General features: G+C 44.8%; 1 protein-coding gene across 1 annotated transcript in view; it reads left to right on the top strand.

The window, feature by feature from the left end:
* Positions 1-24,905, top strand: part of DNAH12 (dynein axonemal heavy chain 12) — a 4,520,724-nt gene that overhangs the window by 2,124,015 nt on the left and 2,371,804 nt on the right. Inside the window, exon 26 of the mRNA XM_044078497.1 lies at positions 13,145-13,264. Coding sequence (XP_043934432.1) covers positions 13,145-13,264 — 120 coding nt within the window. The remainder of the gene's footprint in view (positions 1-13,144; positions 13,265-24,905) is intronic.

Raw genomic sequence — 24,905 nt, 5'->3', positions numbered from 1 at the left:
CTGTCATCTGCCTGTCTAGTGCCAGGATCCGCCACATAACACACGCACTCAGGTCACTCCACAAGAACAAATATGACTCTGTCATTGTCCATGTTGGTGTGAATGACCTGAGACGTACCTCCCTGGACTACATGAAAAGAGACATGGAGGAGCTCTCCGATCTTGTAGCCCAGGCAGGTATGATCCTAGCCCTGAGTAGCATCCTGCCATCACCCAGAGTGATACCACAGTACAAGGACAAAATGATTAACTTTAACAGTTGGCTAAGCTTCTGGTGTCATTCTAAGGGAATCCAGTATCTGTCTGCCTGAGATGACATGATCGACAGACCACGCTGCTTTGCCAGAGATGGCCAGCACCTGTCACCCTTGGGATTCCGGATACTGGCAAAGGCTCTTACCACCCCTATAGTGCCTTTTTTAGGTAAGGTTCAAATGAAAAATTCACCACTGTAACAGGTACAAGCAAGCAAAATCGGAAGGTAATGCTACTCAATGCTAGAAGTCTAAACCTCAAAATGCACTTACTAGAGGCACTCCTTAAAATGGAGAACATTGACATCTGTGCAGTGACAGAGACCTGGTGCAAAGCTCCAGAGAGCACCCCTGCATTACCAGGCTATAATTCATACCACACCTTTCGGCCACCAAACTTGGACCGAAACACTAAAGGTGGAGGCGTGTCCATATTCATTAAGGATATCCACACCTTCAAGCTAGTTGCTCAGCATAATGCATCCGAGATTATCCAAGTTCAACTAACTCTGGGCAAAACCACAATCCAGATTGTAGCTTGCTACAGACCCACCCTGGAAACCATCAATTCCAACGTCTTGGATCAATTCATCCACACCCCCACCAGGGGCAGTAATATCCTAGACCTGGTCATCACCAACATGGGCGACCGGTGTTCCACACCAGAGGTCAGCTCCTCGTTGGTCAGATCCGACCACAAGCTAATCATCCTAGACTTCCACTTCCCGCTCCCACCCCCCATTAGGAAAACAACCGTAAAAAATTTCTCCAAAGCCAACTTCACGACACCCATGCAGATGGATAATAGAGGCACAACTGCTGAATCCTACACAAATGCACTTTATAAGCACTTACATGAGTGCATGGATTGTGCTATCCCTAACAGAACCAAGATGCTATCCTCCAAAAAAAGGAAGCCAATCTGGTGGTCTTCTGCCATAAACAAACTCTACAACAGAAGAAAGAAACTGTTGCAAAAAAAGAGTAAAATCCCACGATTGGAGGAACTCCCTGGTCAGCCTCAGTAAGAAGCTGAGATCCCTCATAAAATTCTCCAAAGCTAGTTATGAAAACAAAATTGCCACTGATTCTAAAGACAACCACAAAGCATTCTATAGCTATGTCAAGAATCTCAATGGCAACACTCAGATCTGCAGTTTAGGTCTACAATACCTTCCACATATTTAGACCAGCTATTGTACAGGAAGGGGCAAAAGATGGAGGTGTCTCTTTATACATTAAAAATAAATGCACCTCAAGGCTGGTCCATCAGCATGATGAACTTGAGCTTCTCCACATCACCATAAATAAGATCCCATACCATATCCTTGCAAGCTGTAGGCCCCCCTCAATGACACAGGAAAACCACAACACTTGCTTGAAGGTGCTCGGTGTATTTCTCATCCAGCCTAACACCATATTCATGCGTGACTTCAGCTAGCCCAGTATAAACTGGGAATCATACATGACCCACATCATATAGACTGAGAGATTCCTGTGCTTCATACATGCAAACACTTTGGACCAGCTAGTTGATAACACCCACTAAGGACTCGAACCCCTTTGACTTGGTCCTCACAAATGACATAAATCTAAACCCCACCAGTGTAATATCCTCACTTGTCAGCTCAGACCATGAAGGTCAATTCCTCGTTGGTCAGATCCGACCACAAGCTAATCAGCCTAGACATCCACATCCTACCCCCATCCCCAATTAGGGAAACCATCGTAAAACACTTCTCCAAAGCCAACTTCACACTTCTTAAGACAGAAGTGGCAAACTTCATGACACCCATGCAGACGAACAATAGAGGTATGACTGCCGAATCCTACACAAATGCACTTTATAAGCACTTACACGAGTGCATGGATCATGCTATCCCTAATAGAACCAAGATGTTATCCTCCAAAAAAAGGAAGCCAATCTGGTGGTCCTCTGCCATAAACAAACTCTACAACAGAAGAAAGGAACTGTTGCAAAAAAGAGTAAAATCCCATGACTATAGGAACTCCCTGGTCAACCTCAGTAAGAAGCTGAGATCCCTCATAAAATCCTCCAAAGTTAGTTACGAAAACAAAATTGCCACTGACTCTATAAAGACAACCACAAAGCATTCTATAGCTATGTCAAGAATCTAAATGGGAACACTCAGATCTGCTCTGAGTTACAGCACAATGACACTAAATGTACAGAACCAGCTGATATTGGCAACATCCTGGCAGATAGGTTCACTGCTAACTTTACCCCCCTCTCGCCCCCTAAAGGGCCCATCTTTATACCGGAAGAATGCAAAGTTCCTGTAATCACGGCTGCATAGGTGAAAAACCTCACTCTCTAAAGCCAAGAACACAGCATCCATGGGACCTGACAACATCCCAGGCTGCCTTCTACACGAACTACAGAATGAACTGGTGCCCCACCTAAGTACCATATTCAATCATAGCTTCACCTCAGGCTTTGAGCCCATTGAATGGCATACCGCGATGGTTATCCCACTCCATAAAGGGGAGGGGGGCCACAACAGACCCCGGGAACTACCGTCCCATTAGCCTGATGAGCCTGGTCTGCAAGGCCATGGAACGTATCATCATGGAACTCATAAGCAAAGACATTGGAGATCTCCAAACTCTGGACCCCACACAGTTCGGGTTTGTAAAAGGCAGATCATGTCTCCTAAACCTGATGGACTTCTTCAAAGTTGTCACCAAAGCTATAGATAACGGTAAGGTGGCTCACACAGCCTCTCTAGATCTCGCCAAGGCGTTTGACACCATCCCCCACTCTGGAATTATAGATAAACTCACTAAACTAGGTTTAAATCCCTATGTTACAAGATGGGTTGCCAACTGGCTTACTGACAGAACCCACACTGTGAAAGTAGCAGACTCCAAATCAGACTTCAGACCAGTGACAAGTGGAGTACCACAGGGTTCAATCCTGGGTCCCCTCCTATTTGGTATCTACTTCTCTGAAGTACAGGCTAACACAGAAGGTCTTTGGCTATCTAAATTCACAGATGACTGCAAACTAGGAGCCATAATAGAAACTCCTAATGATGTGGACATCCTACAAAAGGGCCTCACTGAGACAGATGCCTGGTGTCAAAGCCATGGTCTCAAGCTCAATGCCAAAAAGTGCATTGTCATCCCCTTTGGTAAAAACTCTGTACCCATGAACTACCACATGGATGGTAGTCTACTTAACATTGAAAGAGACCTTGGGACACAGGTGGACAGTAGTCTCTCCTTTGATAATCACATCACCACAGTGGTCAGGAAATCCTTCTACGTGGCACACCTCATCACAAAAGGTTTCTCATCCAGAAAAAAGAGGTCATTGTTCCCCTCTATAGAGTACAACGCCCCTTTTGGTATGTACCTCACAAGACATCTACAACAACTGGAAAGGCCGCAGAAATACCTCACAAAGAGGATTACTGGCCTCAAACAGATGCCTTACGTAGACCGACTAAAAAAACTCCAGCTTTACTCCGTCGCATATTGCCTACGCAGAGACGATCGCTGCCTAACATACAAAACTATGCCAAACCCAGAGCTGTTGGACATGCTCCAGTTAAAGAAATCCTAATCCCTCCGAGCTACACACTCTAGGGACCTAAACCTTGTCACCACAATAAACAGAACATGCTGGAGGGATTGATTTCTGTCCCAGAGACTTCCCATACTCTGGAACAGACTACCTATCTATGTCAAACAGAGCTCCTCATTAGTATTCTTCAAGAAAAATCTTGCTGATTGGATGGGTAATAGGAAATTCACCCCGGGGATCAAGTCTGTGGTTCTGCTTGACAGAGGCACAGGAAAATAATTTTCTTGGGTGGCGAAAGCCAGGGTACCTTTTTAGCTAGGCTTGTATAGGCCCTAGGGCCAATAGCCTAGTACCTACCTATGAACCTATGATTGCGATTCAAACAGACAATATGTCAGTAGTTTGATACAGCAACAAGCAGGGGGGAACCAAGTCATATCCCCTTTGTCGAGAAGCTCTCAGAATCTGACAGTGGACAACCACTTTCTGATAACAATGCACATTCTAGGGAATTCCAGTGTGATAGTGGACAAACTGAGCAGATGCCTTCTCCTGCTCATGAGTGGTCTCTTAATCCCAAAGTGGCAAGAAAAATATTTCGCCACTTGGGCCAGCCTTGCTGCGACTTATTTGCATCACCCCTGAACAAAAAGTACAGCAGCTACTTTGCCCTGCTTCCCCCTCTGAGAGAGTCCCTGAGAGATGCTGTCCTGCAATATTGGTACTCCAGACTTCTATATTCCCCCCTTTCCTTTAATCCCTCAACTCCTGAAGAAAGCGATAAGGTTGAAGAACAAAGTAATTCTCTTTGCTCCCTTCTGGCCTTGACAGTTTTGGTTCCCCTTTCTTTGGCCGTATCTGATTCAACAACCATGGACTTTTGACCCAGATCCTGATCTCCTATCCCATCCAGAGGGATTAGTTCACCCAAACCTTCAAAACCTCAGGCTGACAGTTTGGCTTCTCCAGTTCCACTAATTGCTAGGCGTAATTGTCAATCTTTCCCAGTTTGTAAGATTATTTCAGCATCACACAAACCTTCCACTAGGAAGCTTTACAAGAGTAAATGGCATAGTTTTTCCTATTGGACTCTTAATAATAACATTAACCCTTTTTCTGCTCCTATCAACAAAATCTCAGAATTTTTAGCTTTACTGTTTGAAGAAGGAGCCTCTTCCTGTATTCTTAAGGTTCAGCTAGCGGCTGTTTCAAACTTTCATAAGGGTTCAAGAGATATTCATTAATTTCTCATAAACTTTGCAAAGCATTCTTAAGAGGGACATTGTTGTTACAACCTCCGTATATAGATCCGTTTGTACCCTAGGATCTTTCTTTAGTGTTACAGGCAGTAGTACATTCCTCCTTCAAACTTGCTGCCAACTGCGATTTAAAATTTTTATCTTGAAAAACTACTTTTCTGATAGCGATTACTTTTGCCAGAAGAATTTCAGAGATTCAAGCCCTGTCTTGTAAATCACCATATTTGATATTTCACAAAGTCAGGGTTTCCTTGAGAATGAACCCCTCTTTTCATCCAAAAGTGGTCTCAGAGACTAATATCAATCAGGCAATCAATTTACTAGTATTTTTTTCCCAAGTTCTCAAACAATGGTGAATACTCTCTACATTTATTGGACATCTACAGGCAATTGCATTTTTATCTCCGCAGAACGAAAGACATTAGGAAATCTGAGCAAGTTTCCTTTTCCAATACAAGAATGGGTAAACCTGTATCCAAAGTTACCTTATCTAGGTGTCTAAAAGACTGTATATTTTTCGTATACAACAAAAGGAAAATTGAATTGCTTGGACGTGTCAGGACTCACTCTACTAGGGCCATAGCTACTTCAGCAGTTTTTCATTCTAAGAATTCCTTGGTTGATATTTGTGCAGCGGCAGCATGGGCTTCCCATTTACCTTTATTACTCATTACAAATTTGATTTGGTCTCAAGGGGAAGAGCATCCTTTGGTTCTATGTTGCCCAGGAATATCCTTCTCTGAGTCCTCCCAAGATATAAGGTAGCTGGGGACTCTGTCTCGTAGGCCAAGGAATAAATGAAGGTTGACAAAATCAGATAAAGAAGTTATGTACATACCATAATGTTCCATCTGTGTTGTTGATTTTCATTTACCCTTGACTCTCCACCATCTGTCCCCCTTCCATTCTGACCTCCTGATGGAGTGAAGTCTGGTCCTACTTATACATTGTTTCATATATGACACTAGATATGGTCTTGACTAAAGTGATACTAGGTTTACATCCTGGCGTGTTTATCTGCAAACTCAATCTGAGGTAAATTGGAGAGGACCATTCTGGATAGGACTTAAAAACAAGAGATGTTAAGTTGTCTATCTCGCCTTCATTCTTGCTGGATGGGTTCGGAGCCGACCTCGGCTCCGACTCGGCCACTCTAAAAGCTCGAGAGTTGGTTCCACCGGCTCGAGGCTCCCCTTATATCCCACAATGCTAGGCGTGAGTTACCTCAGATCTCGTTTGCCGCTACAGCGATCGAGGTGTTGGTTTTCTACCGGCTTCTTGGTGAGTAAACTTTCAGTAAAGTTAGTATACTTAAACCCCTTTATTTTTAATTTTAACTGTTGTTTCCCTTAGTTTAGTGGAATTCTACCCCTTTTTTTCTCAAAATCCCATTCTTCCCCACAAGAACTTTTAAGTTCTTCCCTCGGGCCTTCAGGCCTTTTCTTCCATTCCCTAGTGGTGTGTGTGTGTTGTTTCTCTTAATTAAAACTTTTGATAGTTGTTTTATTTTTGAGTTTTAAAATAAGATAGGGTGTAATCAGTGTGTTTGACTGTGTGTGTGTGATTACACTTTTTTGTTCTAAGATGTCTAAAGACACAAAGGTCTCAGGCTTCAAGAAGTGTGATGCGTGCTGTCAGAAAATGTCTCTGACAGACGGTCACACTTCTTGTGTCTACTGCCTGGGGCCTTTGCACCTGCAGGACTCCTGTGCTGTATGCCACGGCTTCAGTCCCAGGGTCCTGCAGGAAAGAAAGAACAAATTGATCCTAAGGGGTCTACTCAAGCCTGAGGATTCCCTCTCTGTCTCTGGGAAGCCCTCCAAGGCTTCTAGGTCCTCGGCTCCAGCTACTGAGCCGAGACCTAAGGCTACTAAACCTCTGTCTACATCGGCTCCGGCTGGAGCCGATGAGTCTACAGCTTCTGTGGTTCCCTCGGCTCCGGCTGGAGCCGAGGTATTAGAAATTCCCTTGTCGGCTCCAACCAGAACTTCGGAGCCGACATCTAGGAAGAGATCTAGGTCACCATCCCTTGGCTCCGTTCATTCGGCTCCAGCATCTCCTCTGCTGTCTGAACGGAGCCATAAATCTCACTCCTCTAGGTCATCGAGGCTGTCGGATCATGACCTTCAGAGGGTAGTGAGTCGACTTCTTAAGTCCGAGGCACTGGCCCAAATGCTTCAGAGCCCGACTCATCAGTCGATGCCTGCCCCTGTCCATCAATATGTTCCTCCTCCGACTCCGTTGAGCTCGGAGCCAGGCGTTGAACCGAGACTGTGGTTGTCGGAGCCGATACAGGTGTATTCGGCTCCGTCGGCTCCAATTTCTTCCTTCAAGAATCTCGGCACCTGACTTCCCTCGTCGGCTCCGAGGGGTGAGTGGCATTGGACCCTTGTCCGACCCGCTCTTCCTCTCGGGCTTGGCTGGTGAGTTCGGCTCCGACATCGCCTCGAGCCATCACTGTCGGTGCCGAGGGAGGTTCTCAGCTTCTCGGAGCGGGAACCTCTGGCTCTGCCTGACAGGGGTGTGTTCGAGGTCATGCAGAGTGTGTTAGAACCTGGTTCTACTCCACAGTCGGCTCCGTCCGCCCCTCCCTCTACGGTGCCTCAGGTCAAGTCGACTCACTCCCTCATCCCGGACCGCAGAGAGCCAGCTCCTCAGGAATCCCCTGTGGGGATCTCATCCTCTTCCGAGGCCTCTCCTGATTTGGCAGAAGAGAGAAAGTGTAAGAGGAAACACATAGACTCACCTGAGTCCGTCACCTCTGACACAGATTTAGAGGATTCCGAGGGTTCCCCCCGTTCCCCTTCTGAAGATGTCTCATTTGCAGACATTCTAGAAATCCTTAAACAGAGGGGAAATTGGCCAGCCCTCAACCCTTCGGAGGATGAATCTGTGTACCTTGAGGCGTTTGGCTCTCGCCCTTCCACCTCCTGGGTGTCTCCCCCCTTTGACCCCCTCATGCAGGTGGTAGCAAAAAAGGCATGGACGGCTCCTGATTCAGTGGACCCCACTCCCAGGAGACCCTCAAAATTCATCACAGCACCAGCAGATAAACAATTTCTGACAAAAGGAGTTTCTGTGGATGCTATGGTGGTTGCTGCTGCCACTAAGAAGGAACTAGCTGATCCTTCAGTGCCTGTCCATCCACCTAACAAGGAATCAAGGTCCATGGACAGGTACGGGAAGCGGATGTTCTCGTCAGCGACCTTTGCAATGCGTTCGCTGAATTACCTATGCCATTTTACTCGTCTTCAAAGGGACTTGATCAAAGAAGCGAGTGATATGTTAAAGGATCCTACAGCTGCGGGTTTTCAAGACAAGATGAACACTCAGCTGGCTACCCTGAACTCCATAGCTAACTCCTCCATGCGCCTCCTTTCGTATGCGGCTGATGGAGCGAGCAGGGCCGCAGGAACAGGAGTGGCCTTACGTAGGCATGCCTGGATGCGGTTATGCAACTTTGCGGACCCCTTTAAAACGTCGTTCACTAATTTCCCGTTTGATGGATCATCTCTTTTTGGTCCTCAAGTGAAAGAAACCTTGACTAGGTGCGAGACTGATGGCAAGACTCTTTCTGCCGTCGGAGTCCGTTTTTCTACTCCTTCTAGGCCTTACCCCAAGGGCCAGAAAAGTGGAAAAATGTGGTTCCGCAAACAATCTCAAGGGGCTTCGCCTGACGCACAGAGTCGGTTCCCCGCCAGAGGCAGAGGGGGGAACAACAATGGTAGACGCCGCCCTAGAGGCAGGGGGGGTCCGCAGAACCAGGGCAATGGAGAAACTTTCTCCGATAAGCCCTTTCAGCATCCCTGAGATGTTGCCCGACTGTCCACCTTCGGAGGCAGTCGGGGGAAGATTGTCACTGTACCCAGAAGCCTGGCTATCCCTAACTCGAGACAAGTGGGTACAGTCCATCATTTCCGAAGGCTATTCCATTTCCTTTCTTTGCATTCCAAACCGATCAAAAAAATCCCTTCCAGATGTTCCACCCGCTCAAAGGGATCTTGCAGCTTTGGAAGTTTCAAAACTGCTTGCAAAAAGAGCAATTCAGCCAGTTCCAGCAGACCAGCAAGGATCCGGAATCTACTCCAGGTTCCTTTTAGTTCCAAAAAACAGGGACTGGAGACCAATTTTGGATCTCAGTATCTTGAACAAGTCAGTCAAGAAAACACGATTTCGGATGGTCACGCTACAGTCCATCCTTCCCCTATTGGGAAGAAAAAACTGGATGTGCTCTATAGACCTTCAGGATGCGTACTATCACATAAAAATGAACAGACGCTCCAGAAGATTTCTCCGCTTCAGGCTGGGAACCAGTCATTTTCAATTCAGAGCCCTGCCCTTTGGACTCACCACTGCCCCCGGGTGTTTACCAAATGTATGGCAGTGGTAGCTTCTCACCTGAGACGTCAAGGATTCCAGGTGTTTCCATATTTGGACGACTGGCTCCTTACAGCTCCCACCGAGCATCTTCTTCTAACAGCCAGGGACTACACCTTTCGCACTTGTCAAAACTTAGGCATTTCAATAAATTGCGAAAAGTCTGTTTTGTCGCCTTGTCGTGTTATTACCTTCATAGGCGCAATTCTAGACACAGTCAACATGTCTGCCAGACTAACAGATCAGAGAATAACAGACATACAAAAACTGGTCTCGCTCATCTTCAGCAGCAACAGAGTCAAAGCCAGGTTAGTTCTGAAAGTATTGGGGATTATGGCGGCTGCCATACCTTTGCTTCCATTAGCCAGATTCCACATGAGAATCCTTCAATGGATGCTCTTCACACAATGGTCATACCAGCAACTTCCGATGTCCCACACCATTATGATCACGCAAACATGCAGGAATCATCTTCTGTGGTGGATGTCTTCCCCTCAGCTCTTATTGGGAAGACCCTTTGTTCCTCCCCCTCCGGTTGCTACTCTGACAACGGACGCCTCCCTGATCGGGTGGGGGGGGCATTATCAGGGCAGAACTGTCCAGGGCATATGGCAACCAGAAGAATGCCACTTGCACATAAATGTTCTAGAGATGAGAGCAATGCTTTTAGCGTTGCAAGCCCTTCAAGACTCTCTTCCCTTGGGAACAATAGCAATCCAGACGGACAATATGTCTGTAGTGTGGTATATCAACAAACAAGGCGGAACCAGGTCCTACCCCCTGTGTCGAGAAGCACTCAGACTGTGGCAATGGGCGATTTCTTCTCAGCGTTTTCTGATAGCAACGCACATCTCCGGGAAGTCCAATCAAATCGCGGACAAGTTGAGCAGAGCTATCCTCATGCCTCACGAGTGGTCTCTGAAAGACTCTGTTGTGAGAGAAATTTTTCTCAAGTGGGGTCAGCCTTGCTGCGACCTTTTTGCTACTCCCCAAAACAGCAAGTGCAGAGATTATTTCACCCTATTCCCTTTACCAGGCCAACCCAGCAGAGACGCTCTAGTCCAAGTTTGGCCCTGGGGACCTCTGTATGCATTTCCTCCCTTCCCACTAATCTCTCAAGTGATACAGAAAGCTATCGCTCAGAAGGCTTCTTTGATCCTCATTGCTCCATACTGGCCTCGACAGGTTTGGTTCCCCTTTCTACATCAGTTTCTGTTGGAGCGACCTTGGCATCTGGACCTAGTTCCAGATCTTTTGATCCATCAGTCGGGTCAGTTACATCGCTCCCTCCCCTCTCTGAACCTCACTGCTTGGTTCCTCCAGTTCCAACCTTAGCCAGGCTTCCTCAAATATCTCACTCTGTTCGAGATATTTTGATAGCTTCCCATAAATCTTCCACCCGAAAGATTTATTTGAGTAAGTGGAAACGTTTCGCCTATTGGGCTCAAGGAAGGGACATAGATCCTTTCACTGCTTCCATCCAAATGGTCCTTGATTTTCTAGCTGAACTCTTCCATGCAGGTTCATCTCCATCTACTCTTAAAGTTCAATTGGCAGCTATTTCTAACTTTCATGTGGGCATTTCAGAGTCTGCCATAATGTCCCACAAACTTTGCAAAGCCTTTTTGAAAGGAGTTTTTCTACTCAGGCCTCCTATAAGAAATCCTCCTCCTCCTTGGGACCTAAATTTAGTTCTTAGTTCTTTGATTCTTTCCCCTTTCGAACCTGCAGCCTCCTGTTCTTTAAAATTACTATCATGGAAGACTCTCTTTCTAGTAGCTATTACTTCAGCTAGAAGAGTTTCAGAACTTCATGCACTCAGCTGCCGACCTCCTTATCTGTTGTTCCATAAGGACAGAGTATCTTTACGAACCAATCCGTCCTTCTTACCAAAAATAGCCTCCTCGGCTAACCTGAATCAAAACATTGACCTCCCGGTGTTTTTTCCAGAATATTCTAACAGATCTGAACAAAGATTGCATTGGCTAGATGTTCATCGTCAGTTAAGGTACTATTTGGATAGAACAAAACAATTCAGGAAATCTGACCAGCTGTTCGTCTCTTATGCAGAAGGCAGAAAGGGACTTTCAGTTTCAAAGGTATCATTATCCAGATGGCTAACATCTCTGATCTCCCTTGTTTATGAAATTAGACACCAAAGGCTGCCTAGCAAACCTAAAGCCCATTCTACCAGAGCCTTGGCTACTTCTATAGCTTTCCAAGATAGACTGCCTATTGACACCATTTGTGCAGCGGCTACTTGGGCTACTCCTCACACTTTCATTTCTCATTATAAGTTGGATTTAGCTTCTAGGCATAGAGCTAACTTTGGTTCCACTGTTCTCAAGAGTCTGTTCCGTTAGGCCACCCAGGACAAGGTGCTAGGGACGCGGTCCCATCCAGCAAGAATGAAGGCGAGATAGACAACTTAACATATAGAAGTTATGTTCTTACCATAACGTTCCATGTTAGTTGTCTTCTTCTCGCTATCTTCTTGCGTCCCACCCTCCTTCCCCCTGGCCTGGACAGACCTAGAGGAGTTTTGATTGTGACCTCTCTTTCTACCACCTCTATACTTTAGGTATATGCTCTGCTGTGCATATTTCCTGGATCAGGATGTAGGTCACCCTTCTCTTCTCCCTTGTTTATAGAGGTGGACTTTGTTACTAGTTATTCTATTACTATTATAGGCTGGGCCTAGCTTACAAACGAGATCTGAGGTAACTCACGCCTAGCATTGTGGGATATAAGGGAGCCTCGAGCCGGTGGAACCAACTCTCGAGCTTTTAGAGTGGCCGTCGGGCGAGGTCGGCTCCGAACCCATCCAGCAAGAAGAAGGCGAGAAGAAGACAACTAACATGGAACGTTATGGTAAGAACATAACTTCTATTTTTTGGTTCCTGTGGGCTGTAGTAGTGACCTAGTCGGTTCTGAGGTTTGGAACTGAGCCCATAGGTCAAAGATAAATGAAAATCACAACACAGATAGAACATTATGTTAAGTACATAACTTCTTTTTTTGCACTAAAGGTAGACAGCGCTAATCAGAAAACCGCAGCAGCATAGCATGAACTGGTTTCGTTTCAACTCCTTTTTGTGCCTGTTTGTTAAAGTACACACAGTACTTTGGTTACAGCTGCTTCCTTTACAGATAGAATACTTAAGATGTCAGCCACTTCCCCACTGCTTTACTGCCTTTCAAAACTGGTACGAGTCACGTTTTTTTTTTTTTTAAATCTGATTTTTCGCTAAGTAGTAATACATGAAGAAAATAAATCTCCATGCACTAAAAAGAAACCTGATTGGACCTGCAGTCATAATGAAAAATTATGTATTCTTGACATGGATACCAAGATTTACCACGAGCTTCACTTTTGAAGTGAATTTCTTGAAATCCATGTCTCGAACATAATATGCTCATTACAATCAGCGATTCAGTCATAATCCTCTATGTCAGTGCTTAATTATGATGAATAACTAATCAAGTGCGGTATCCATAATCTCTGTTGCATTAAGTACAGTAACATTTGAATACATACTGCTTGTCATTGTTAGCTTGCATTAAATATTTGTTCACTGTGTGGAATTGTCAGTCTTTTTATACAATACAGTATACTGAATACATATTCATCTTAACCTTACTGTTTTTGTTGCATAAGATATATTTTGAGTAGTGGTACTATATGTATGTCTCTTTTCTTTTAGCTTCTTCGATCCATTAAGGATGTGAATGAACCAAAATTCTTGTCTCATGACATCCCTCTGTTCAATGGAATAACCAGTGATTTATTCCCAGGTGTGAAACTTCCTGCTGCAGATTACACTGTAAGTAATTACGTACCTTACATACTCGGGACTCAATTTTTTAATTTCTTTTCTCCATAAGTATGAGTTCTAATTTTTGTAAATTAGATTTGATTTCCATGTGTGTGTGTGTGTGTGTGTGTGTGTGTGTGTGTGTGTGTGTGTGTGTGTGTGTGTGTGTGTGTGTGTGTGTGTGTGTACATATACACACACACACACACACATATATATATATATATATATATATATATATAATCTAATAGACCACTTAACTTGTCGAACTCCTAAACATCGAATGGCCAGGTCAGTGAATTGTTTCACCGGGAAAGAATTTGTTTGGCCATTATCGGGAATTTGCCCTTTCCCCAGTGTAGAGCGATCTCGGAGTTGGTATATGTAGTTGGGGGGTGAAGCCCCACACTTTTTTACAACTTGCAAGTTTATGTTAGTGTGGCATGGTCAAGCAAATTCTTTCCCACTGAAAGAATCAAGATTGTAAGATGTTAAGTTGCCAATCTCGCCTTCATTCTTGCTGGATCGGCTCTGACTCGGCCTATACTAAAGCTTGAGAGCTATTTTTACCGGCTCGAGGCTACCCTGTATCCCACAATGCTAGGCGCTAACTACCCAGATCTCGTTTTCCGCTTCAGCTGCGAGGTTGCGTTTTTGCCGGCTCTCAGGTTAGATTTGTAAAAATCTTTTCTGGTAAGGTTTTTCCTGTCTTTTTTCAGTATTAGTTTTACTGTTAGATCCTGCTTACCCCTCTAGTGTATCCCCGCCTTAGATAGTTCCCTTTCGGGTTTATTTCTATCTTCCTTCTCGTTCCCTACCCCCACTCCGTAGATTACTAGGCCTTTGGGCTAATTTTTATTTTAATTTTTAGTTAATTTTAGTTTAAAGTACTTTATTTTGTCAGTTAAAATAACCTTAGTCTTTGTGTGTGTGTGTGTGTGTGTGTGTGTGTGTGTGTGTGTGTGTGTGTGTGTGTGTGTGTGTGTGTGTGTGTGTGTGTGTGTGACTAGACTAAGTAAATTTGAGTGTGGGTGTTTGTTGTGTGTTACTTGTCATCCCTGTCAGGATGTCTAAAGATTCCAGGGTTTCAGGCTTCAAGAAGTGTGACTCGTGCTGTCAGAAGATGTCTCTGACAGACGGTCACACTTCTTGTGTTTATTGCCTGGGCCTCTGCACCTGCAGGACTCTTGTTCTGTCTGCCATGCATTCAGTCCAAGAGTCCTGCAGGAGCGCAGAAATAAGCTTATCTTGAGAGGCTTGTTGAAGCCCGAAGGTTCCCCGACCAAGTCTTCATTGGGTAAACCTTCGAAGCCTACTAAGTCGTCGGCTCCACGTACAGAGCCTTCGACTAGTGGTGCTCTTAGTGCTTTTACGTCGGCTCCGGCCGGAGCTGATGCTCCCAAGACTCAGTCGGCTCCGATCGTTGTGTTGGAACCGTCTGCGAGCAGTAAGTGCTCCAGGTTTCCTTCTTTGGAGTCAGTCCATTTGGCTCCGAGATCTCCCTTGCTTTTGGAGTGGAGCCAACGGTCCCATTCCTCTCGGTCTTCCAGGCTTTCAGAGCATGACCTCGAGAGGGTGGTTAGCAGACTCCTTAAGTCGCAGGCACTGGCCCAGATGCTTCATAGCCCTTCTCATAAGACAGCGGCTATCCCCATTCCATTGTCGATTCCTCCTCCGACTCTTCCTCTGAGCCGGAGTTCGTGGGAGCCAGGACCGTCAACACGTCGGAGCCGATACCACACCTTTCATCTCCGTCATTGGCTCCGATTTCTTCCTTGGTTCCATCCTTGGAGGGATCCGGGTGCCTGGACTCCCTCATCTGCTCCGAGGGGGCAAGTGGCATCGGACCCTTGTCCGACCCCGTTCTCCGTCTCGGAGCCTTGGCGCAGGTGAGTTCGGCCCCGACATCAGCCTCGGAGCCATCCCTCTCAGTGCCGGGAGGGGTCCTTATCTCTTCAGAGCGGGGACCTTCTTCCCTGCCTGATAGGGGTGCTTTTGAGGTCATCAGGAGTGTGCTGGCCCTTGTGCCTGCTCCACAGTCAGCTCCCTTAGCTCCTCCCACTGTTGTGCCTGCTACAGTCTCTACCCATCCTCTCGACCCTGACTGCAGAGATCCAACGCCTCAGGTGCCCCCATTGGGAGCATCCTCCTCTTCTGAGGCCTCCCCTGATCCGTCAGTGGAACCCCCTCGGAAGAGGTAATGCAAGAGGAAGCATGTGGACTCCCCTGATTCCATCACATCTGACACCAACTTGGATGAGTCGGAAGGGTCCCCACGGTCCCCCTCTGAGGATGTCTCCTTTTCTGACATCCTTGAGATCCTCAAGCAGAGGGGGAACTGGTCTACCCTCAATCCTTCCGAGGACGAGTCGGTTTACATAGAGGCTTTTGGTTCTCGCCCTTCCACCTCCTGGGTGTCTCCGCCCTTTGACCCCCTCATGGAAGTGGTGGCGCGGAAGGCATGGACGGCCCCTGACACGATGGAACCGACCCCACGGAGGCCTTCAAAATTTATCACAGCCGCTTCTGATAAGCAGTTTTTAACCAAGGGTGTCCCTGTTGATGCCATGGTGGTGGCGGCAGCCACTAAGAAGGAACTGGCAGATCCTTCAATACCGATCCATCCTCCTAATAAGGAATCTAGGACTATGGATAGGTATGGCAAGCGGATGTTTTCTTCAGCGACCTTTACTATGCGGTCGCTGAATTACTTGTGTCATTTCACTCGCCTTCAAAGAGACATGCTCAAAGAAATGGGTGATACTCTACAGGATCCAACAGCTGCGGGGTCTCAAAACAAAATCAACTCCCAGCTAGCAACCCTAAACTCGATTGTTAACTCCTCCATGCAGCTTATTTCCTATGCAGCCGATGGGGCGAGTAGAGCTGCAGGCACAGGCGTGGCCTTAAGGCGTCGCGCCTGGATGCAGCTTTGTAACTTTGCTGACCCCTTCAAGGCATCCTTCACCAACTCCCCCTTTGATGGTTCGGCATTGTTTGGACCTCAGGTGAAGGATACTTTGACCAGATGCGAACAGGATGGCAAGACTCTCTCTGCCATGGGAGTCAGTTTTTCCACCCCTTCTAGACCATACCCTAAGGGTCAGAAGGGTGGAAAAATGTGGTTCCGCAAACCACAGGGAGTCGCGCCTGATGCACAAGGTGAGTTCCCCTCCAGAGGTGGGGGGGAACAATAACAGATGCCGCCCCAGGGGCAGAGGGGGTCCGCAGAATCAGGGTAGCAGAAAAGCTGTCTCTGGCCAGCCCTTCCAGCATCCCTGAGAAGCTACCCGACTGTCCACCTTCGGAGGCAGTCGGGGGAAGATTATCACTGTACCCAGAAGCCTGGCTTTCCCTCACCCAAGACAGATGGGTACAGTCGGTCATATCTGAGGGTTACGAAATTCCCTTTGCCCACACCCCAATACAGCCAAAAAGGCCCCTTCCAGATGTTCCACCCAGTCTAAGGGAACAAGCAGTATTAGAAATCTCAAAACTGCTAAGAAAAAGAGCCATCCAACCAGTCCCAGCAGACCAGCAAGGATCCAGAATCTACTCCAAGTTCTTTTTGGTACCAAAAAAGACAGGGGACTGGAGACCAATTTTGGATCTCAGCAGGCTGAACAGGTCTGTCCAAAGAACGAAGTTCCGGATGGTCACGCTACAGTCCATTCTACCCTTTTTGGGCCAGGACAATTGGATGTGCTCTGTAGAACTTCAGGATGTGTACTACCACATCAAGATGCACAGGCGCTCCAGGAGGTTTCTCCGCTTCCGGCTGGGGGCCAGTCACTACCAGTTCAGGGCCCTGCCATTTGGTCTCACTACAGCCCCCCGAATGTTCACCAAATGCATGGCAGTGGTTACAGCTCATCTGAGACGTCAAGGATTCCAGGTGTTTCCATATCTGGACGACTGGCTCCTTACTGCCACCACCAGGCGTCAACTTCTTCAGTCCAGAGATTACACCATTCAAATTTGCAAAGAGCTAGGTATCTCCATAAATTTTGAAAAGTCTGCCTCGTTGCCTTGTCAGTCTATTACTTTCATAGGCGCCATATTAGACACAGTCGAACTGTCCGCAAAACTAACCGCACAAAGAATTTCAGATATTCGCGGACACGTTCGCATCCTTCTTCAGAGCAACAGAATCCAGGCCAGGTATGTACTGAAAACTTTAGGTCTCATGGCAGCAGCCATTACGCTACTTCCCCTAGCTCGCTTTCATATGCGGATCCTTCAGTGGATGCTTTTTTCCCAGTGGTCCTTTCAACAGCTTCCAGTGTCACACAAACTTTTAATCACACAATCATGCAAGAAACACCTTTCTTGGTGGATGGTCTCCCTTCAAGTCATTCAGGGCAGACCCTTTGTCCCCCCCCCCGGTTGCTACGGTGACAACGGATGCTTCCCTGATCAGGTTGGGGGGGGGGCATTTTCAGGGCAGGACAGTCCAGAGCACATGGCAACCTTTCGAGTACCACCTGCACATAAATGTCCTGGAGATGAGAGCAGTACTTTTAGCATTGCAAGCCCTTCAGGACTCTCTTCCCATCGGGACTATTGCAGTTCAGACGGACAATATGTCCGTAGTGTGGTACATCAACAAGCAGGGCGGAACTAAGTCCTATCCCTTATGTCGAGAAGCACTCAGACTTTGGCAGTGGGCGATCTCTTCTCAGTGGTTTCTGATAGCAATGCATATCCTCGGGAAGTCCAATGTCATAGTGGACAGGCTGAGCAGAGCCATTCTCATGCCGCACGAGTGGTCTCTCAAGCAGTCAGTAGTGGAAAAAATTTTCTGAAGATGGGATCAACCTTGCTGCGATCTTTTCGCAACACCTCAAAACAGCAAGTGCCATGACTTCTTCACTCTCTTCCCGGCCACCCCCCCAGAGATGCTCTAGTCCACGATTGGCCCCGGGGTCTTCTGTACGCTTTTCCCCCCTTTCCATTAATCACACAGTTGATTCAGAAAGCTACTGCATTGAGATCCACAATGATCCTCATTGCCCCTTACTGGCCTCGACAAATCTGGTTTCTCTTCCTGCATCATTACCTCTTGGAGCAGCCCTGGCATCTGGACCCAGTGCCGGATCTCTTGACCCATCAGTCGGGCGAGCTGCACCAGTCCCTACCCTCTGTCAACCTCACAGCTTGGTTGCTCCACTTCCAACTTTAGCCAAGCTTCCCTTTATTTCCCATTCGGTGCGTGACATCATTCTAGCTTCCCACAAATCTTCTACCAGGAGGATTTATGCTAGCAAATGGAAACGTTTTTCCTTCTGGGCAGAGACTAGAAACATGGACCCTTTCACGGCACCTATCCAATCAGTCCTAGATTTCTTGGCCGAACTTTTTCAATCAGGTTCTTCTTCATCCACTATCAGAGTTCAGTTAGCGGCCATTTCAAATTTTCATGTTGGCTTGATGGACTCCACTGTTATGCCCCATAAACTTTGTAAAGCCTTCCTTAAAGGTATCTTTTTACTTAAGCCCCTGATCAGAGATCCCCCACCACAGTGGGATTTGAATCTGGTTTTAACCTCTTTGATTCTCCCTCCCTTTGAACCTGCGGCTTCCTGTTCCCTGAAATTACTCTCATGGAAAACTCTATTTCTAGTGGCCATAACTTCCGCGAGGAGAGTCTCAGAACTTCATGCCCTTTGTGTTCGTCCTCCTTATCTGGTTTTCCATAAAGATAGAGTGTCTCTCAGAACTAACCCGTCCTTTTTACCTAAAATATCTTCTGAGGCAAATCTAAACCAGACTATCGATCTCCCAGTTTTCTTACCTAATTACTCCAACAGAGCGGAACAAAAATTGCATTTTTTGAATGTTCACCATCAACTCTGTTACTACCTGGATAGAACCAAGCAAGTTAGGAAATCTGAGCAGCTCTTCCTGTCTTATGTGGAAGGGAAGAAAGACCTTCCAGTTTCCAAAGAAACCCTTTCTAGATGGTTGGCTTCTGTGATTACTTTCATCTATGAACTGAGGTGTCAAGAACTTCCTTCAAGGCCTAGAGCCCACTCAACTAGAGCCTTAGCTACGACAATAGCCTTTCAGGCTAGGTTGCCTATAGACTCCATTTGTGCGGCAGCCACATGGGCCTCTCCTCATACCTTTATTTCTCATTACAAACTGGACATGGCCTCCAGAAGCTGAGCTAACTTTGGTTCCACTGTCCTCAAGAGTCTGTTCCGATGAGCCACCCAGGGTTGAGGTGCTAGGGATGCGGTCCCATCCAGCAAGAATGAAGGCGAGATTGACAATTTAACATTGAGAAGTTATGTACCTACCATAACGTTCCATGTTAGTTGTCTTCTTCTCGCCTTCTTTCTTGCGTCCCACCCTCCAAGCCCCTAGCCTGGACAGACTGAGAGGATCCTTCTGGGCCTTCTTTTCATCCCAATATGGACTCCCATGGTTGCTTTTTCTTGGTATGTTCTATATATAGGTATTTCTCTTTCTCCTTTGTTCTGAGAACAAAACTGCTATGATGTTGGCTATCAAATGAGATCTGGGTAGTTAGCGCCTAGCATTTTGGGATAAGGGTAGCCTCGAGCCGGTAAAAATAGCTCATGAGCTTTAGTATAAGCCGAGTCAGAGCCGAGGATCGGCTCCGGACCCATCCAGCAAGAAAGAAGGCGAGAAGAAGACCACTAACATGGAATGTTATGGTAGGTACATAACTTCTCATTTTCGACCCTTAGCTGTCAACGTTTAGGCGTTCGACAAGTTAAGCGGTCGATTACATAATATAGACCCTATATATATATATATATATATATATATATATATATATATATATATATATACTTATCTATATCTGTATATCTATCTATATATATGTATATATATATATATATATATATATATATATATATATATATATATATATATATATACATAGATATGTTTGGGGACACTGTTTCCCTTCTGTGGAGGTCACACCATGCCTCATGTATTTAAATATTCATATTTAGGCATTGCATGGTCCCAGGGAAAAGGAATCACTTTACCTTGAGGTTATGCAGCCCTAGGCTAAATATTTTATTTTCTTAGCTTTCAACAAATTTTTTTTCATCATTGTTATAGAATACAGTTACTTTATGTACAATATATAAATATTTACAGCTGATCTAATTTTGATTTGGACCATAAAACATCTACAGGGATGAGAATTATGGATATGGGTGTGCTCTTACAGTAAGTTTCCTTATAGTTTAATAAGTTGCATGTCTTTAATAGCAAATAATAAGTAGGGAGCAGCTAGGTGAATATTTGGTATCTAGGTGATGCCTGCACAAGTGTGTTTACTTCTGTAAAAGCATGACGTCTTTTAGTTTAGATCCTTGTGTATAGTAAGTTCTGACACTTCTCATTTCTCTTGGAAATTAATTCTGTTGCTTAGGAGCAATAACACTAGATGCTTTATAACCTGCTAATTTTTCATCCTTTTAACCACTAGCAGCAGCTGACAATCTGGTTTACATTCCATGGATGACTCCTATTTGATTATTGAGTCAGATAGGTGCCTGCAATTACTTTTTTTAGCTTGTAGGCTATTCTAAATTGGAAAGCAGTGGATCTGTAGATAGAATGCTTTGTTGTTGTTCAAATCTGTTGATGTTTTTCACAATTATGCCTGGTGCCTGGATCTCAGAGAAGATGGCTACATACAGCTGGAAAAACTAACAATTATCCTTTTTTGTTTCATAAGGAGGTTAACAGTTTGTGACTTTATACAGCAGCCTGTTTTTACCAGTCTGAGCTATTATGTAGCATACATATTCAGTGGTAGTGTCAGTGGCGGATACAGGAATTTGCAAAAGGGGGGGGGGGGCACAATGGAAATGCGATTGGAGGTTGCAGTCAGATGATTTGTTTTTATAACGATTCTCCTCCAACTGCATTTCTGTTGTAATATAGGCACGTTGATGAGCTGTGTCATAAACCGAAGAGGGTGTCTAGTTTCCATGACTTTCAAATATACCAAAACTTTGAATTTGCTCTCTTAAGGTAATAATTTTATTTTTATTAAAGCATTCAGCGGTACACTTAATAGCGCAGCTTAATGTTTTGAGCATTCAAATAAACAATCACATTCTCAGCAGTTACCGGCTATTTGGGGGTTGGGGCAGAATCTTCATCATCATATCTCTTTTCTAGGGTACCAGCCCTGGAATGGGCTGGTCGGGAGATTAAATTTCTTTTAATTACAATAAAAAAAACATTGTGTTTTGCATTGTGTTCTAACCAACCTGGTGGTCCTGGTCGAGTCTGTGCAGTACTAAAGTCTCTCTCTCTGCTTCCAGTCTGTGGTGCTTATCAAAGTGTGGCAAACCAGCCCAACTTCCAAGTTACCTCTTGATCTGTAGCAGCAGCTTCCAGCCGAATACCAGCAAAGGAGGATGCCAAGACATAGGATGGAAAAAACACACATAATGTTGCCAGCACTCTCCCCCCCCCCCAAGCCGCCTCCTCCTCACAAAACACCAGCCAGAAAACTCACCGAACATTTACTACCTGTGCTTACCAAGGGGCAGTAGCAGTCACAATCTACCAATGCTGTCTGTCCCTGTCCTATCAACAGACCCCTCCACGCCTTTAGCTAGGTCACTGTGTTGGATTTCGTACGCCATGCAAGCATGTAGCCTTTTCACCCACCTGCGCTTGCTTCTTCATGGAGAACATGTTTACATGGATGATTACATTATGAAGTAAGTGTACATAAGGAATATGCTTAGCTGCACAGCCATTGCGAAGTATTCAAGGGAAGTTAGTATGCTTAGCTGTACAGACTTGTAAGGGAGGTGAGTACACTTAGCTGCATAGTAGGTGTGTGTGTGTGCATGCTTACTGACTGTTCTGGTACTCTAGTCTCCCATGCTCCTTCCATTAGATACGCATCTCAGCTTGTGGCTTGACCGTATCTTTACGAAACAGTAAAATGGGGGTTATATTCAAGATTTTTCCTAGAACCAAAAGAGTTGGCCATTTGGTGCCCAATTCTACAGATTAGAAATTTAAAACAGATACTGCAAAGACTGTCCTCTCTTGATGTGGGATACCATTATGTTAATCAGGACATGCAAGATGGCTGACTGCTCATCTCCATATGCAAAGCTCACATAACTGTCATTTGCACATGTCCTTCTTATCTAACTTTCTTTTTGTACCCTGAGTGCTTTCCAACCTGGTACTTTTATTTTGGACTAAAGGGAATTCATATTTGTCTTCACCTGGAAAATTGACTAATTCAGGACAGTTTCTGTCGTACATCTCACAATTTAATAAAATCTTCAGGTTTTCAAACTTTGGGTAGCTTTTTTCAGCAGGATAATTTACATCTGTCTCATCCCAAGACCATGAGATTCTAGGATTAATTCAAGATTTGAAGCTGTTTGTAGTACACTTACCCTTTTACAGCATGCACCTGATGGTGGATCTTTTTCTTCCCCCACATTTCAGTACAGAAAACATTAACACCAAGAGCATTTTGCATACCTCTGGGTTGATTTTCTTCTTATATTTTGATGGTCCAGCTATGAGATTACAAATGAGGCATGTACATTTCTACATGTAAAACCTATATATTCAGAATCCATAGTCAGTGTAGCATGTCCTTTCATTGATAACATTTTTAAAGACATTCTGGTGACGGCATAATAACATTGCCTGAAATCAAGGATTTTCATTCTTCTTTTATTCCCCAACCAGAAACTCATTACAACCCCATTGGAATTTGCGTGGCAATTCCAGGATTTGAAATTGTAAGGTTAAGGACTACTATTACAGAAAGAAGCTATATAAACTGCAGAAAAGATATTGGTTGTCTGTGTTCTTATACAGCTTTCAACTAAGCTCTAAAACAAGCCTTCATATTATAACAGGCAACTCAACAGTTATGAGGCATAGTAGCAAACAGAAAGGTACCTGATCTTATCCTTTTACAGACCAACCATGGTAATCTGGAAACAAGCAGTTCAAGTGGACTAGTCATTTGGCCATTTTCTTTTCAAGTACACAACACACTGACAGACACTCTTGAAAGAGAATGTTCAGTTTTCCTTTAGTGCAAATTGGCCATGTATACTTACTAATGGTAGAAGAAAGGTTAATTATTTTTGTCATCCCATTTACTGTCTCTGTCTCTCTCTCTTAATCTAGGCTTCTCCTGCAGACATTCCTGAGTGACAAACACCTTCTCAATTATTTTGACTCAGGGCTTCTTCCATCTCCACTGATTCTAAACTAATTACCTAAGCTCAGAAGAAAAAAAAACTAATTATCATATCTCCTTGACGGCCAAGACAAGCATGGTTCACCCTTCTAACACTGATGTTGGTTGCTCATGAAGCAACAGTGCCTCTTCACAACAGGCTGTTAAACCAACTAAAAGAGGAAGTTTTGCATTTAAACTCAGATCACTCACCCAAACAGATAGAAAGATGTTAAGCTGACACCAGCCCAGCTCTTTTGTGATAGAAGCTGAAGGGCTAACCACCAGAATATTGTTCCTATCTAACTGGACTTGACACAGACAAAGTAACCAGTGTTTTTGCCTTATAAAAGACAGGCAAGGAAGACTATTTCTCTTACAGAAACTTTCAAAAAGACTGGGTAAATGCATTGTATGTAATTCTGACATCTTTCTGATGTATATATGAAGGTGTACAAGCAAATATTTAGTTTACTCCCTTATATCTTGCAATATCTTACTACTTTATTTATTGCCAAAGGAACAGACTGCATTAATTTTATGAAAGCATAAATATGCAACTGGACTGGTGTTCCATAGCAGAATTGTTAATTGAAAGGGCACATCAAATCTATGCTTCAAACCTGGCCATGAGAATGCAGTCAAGACCTATATTAGTAAAGATACAGTCATACCAGCAGAAATAGTTGATCCTGATAAAATTGTACCAGAAGGGCAAAGTATTAAAAACTGGAGACAGCAGAGTGTTTGTAGAAAATGATAATTCACTGTACACCAGGCAGAAGAGAAGCAAATTTATCCCCGCAATCAGGGAATGTTGAGAGGGAGGTATAAGATTTAAGCTGCTGTAGCCAGCAGTCTTTAAAATGTTTTCCTGGAGGATCAAAGTAACTTTTTGACAATGAATAGGTTAAGGAGGAAATAAAAAAAGTTTATCTAACAAAAAGTGAAAAAAGTGAAAGTCAAAAAGTCAGCAAGTAAAAGAGGACTCTAGCAGTGAAACATTTTCCAGTGTTCCAAAGGAAAATGCTTAAGAGTCAGAAAAAGTGCAGAAGTTGACTAGAAGAATCAGCAGTACCTTGGACTTGAACCAAACTCTGGTGTTGAGAGATGGAGATGAACAGGAAGAAGACCAGCAACTCTGAAATTAGCGAATAAATGGAAACTATAAAATATCTTACAAGATTTGTGAAAAGGGGAGTAATTATACTAATTGATAGCAGGGCCTCCAGTAGTGATAGATGAGAAAAAAAGACAAAATTTATAGATTTGTGGTAGCAAGCTGTGGCTGTTGTCGAGGGAGGAGGATTACGATGGCATGTATTTATATTCCACCAAAAACTGCTATTATGAAACTTAAGAAAATTTGGGGAGAAATAATCAGCTTTTCGCAAAAAAAATATTATTTATAGGTGGGGACTG

This window comes from Protopterus annectens, chromosome 7.part1 (assembly GCF_019279795.1).
Source record: "Protopterus annectens isolate FY-2018-M chromosome 7.part1, PAN1.0, whole genome shotgun sequence".
Lineage (NCBI taxonomy): Eukaryota > Metazoa > Chordata > Ceratodontiformes > Protopteridae > Protopterus > Protopterus annectens.
Note: the sequence above shows the minus strand (reverse complement) of the source record. Positions and strands in the feature narration are given on the sequence as shown.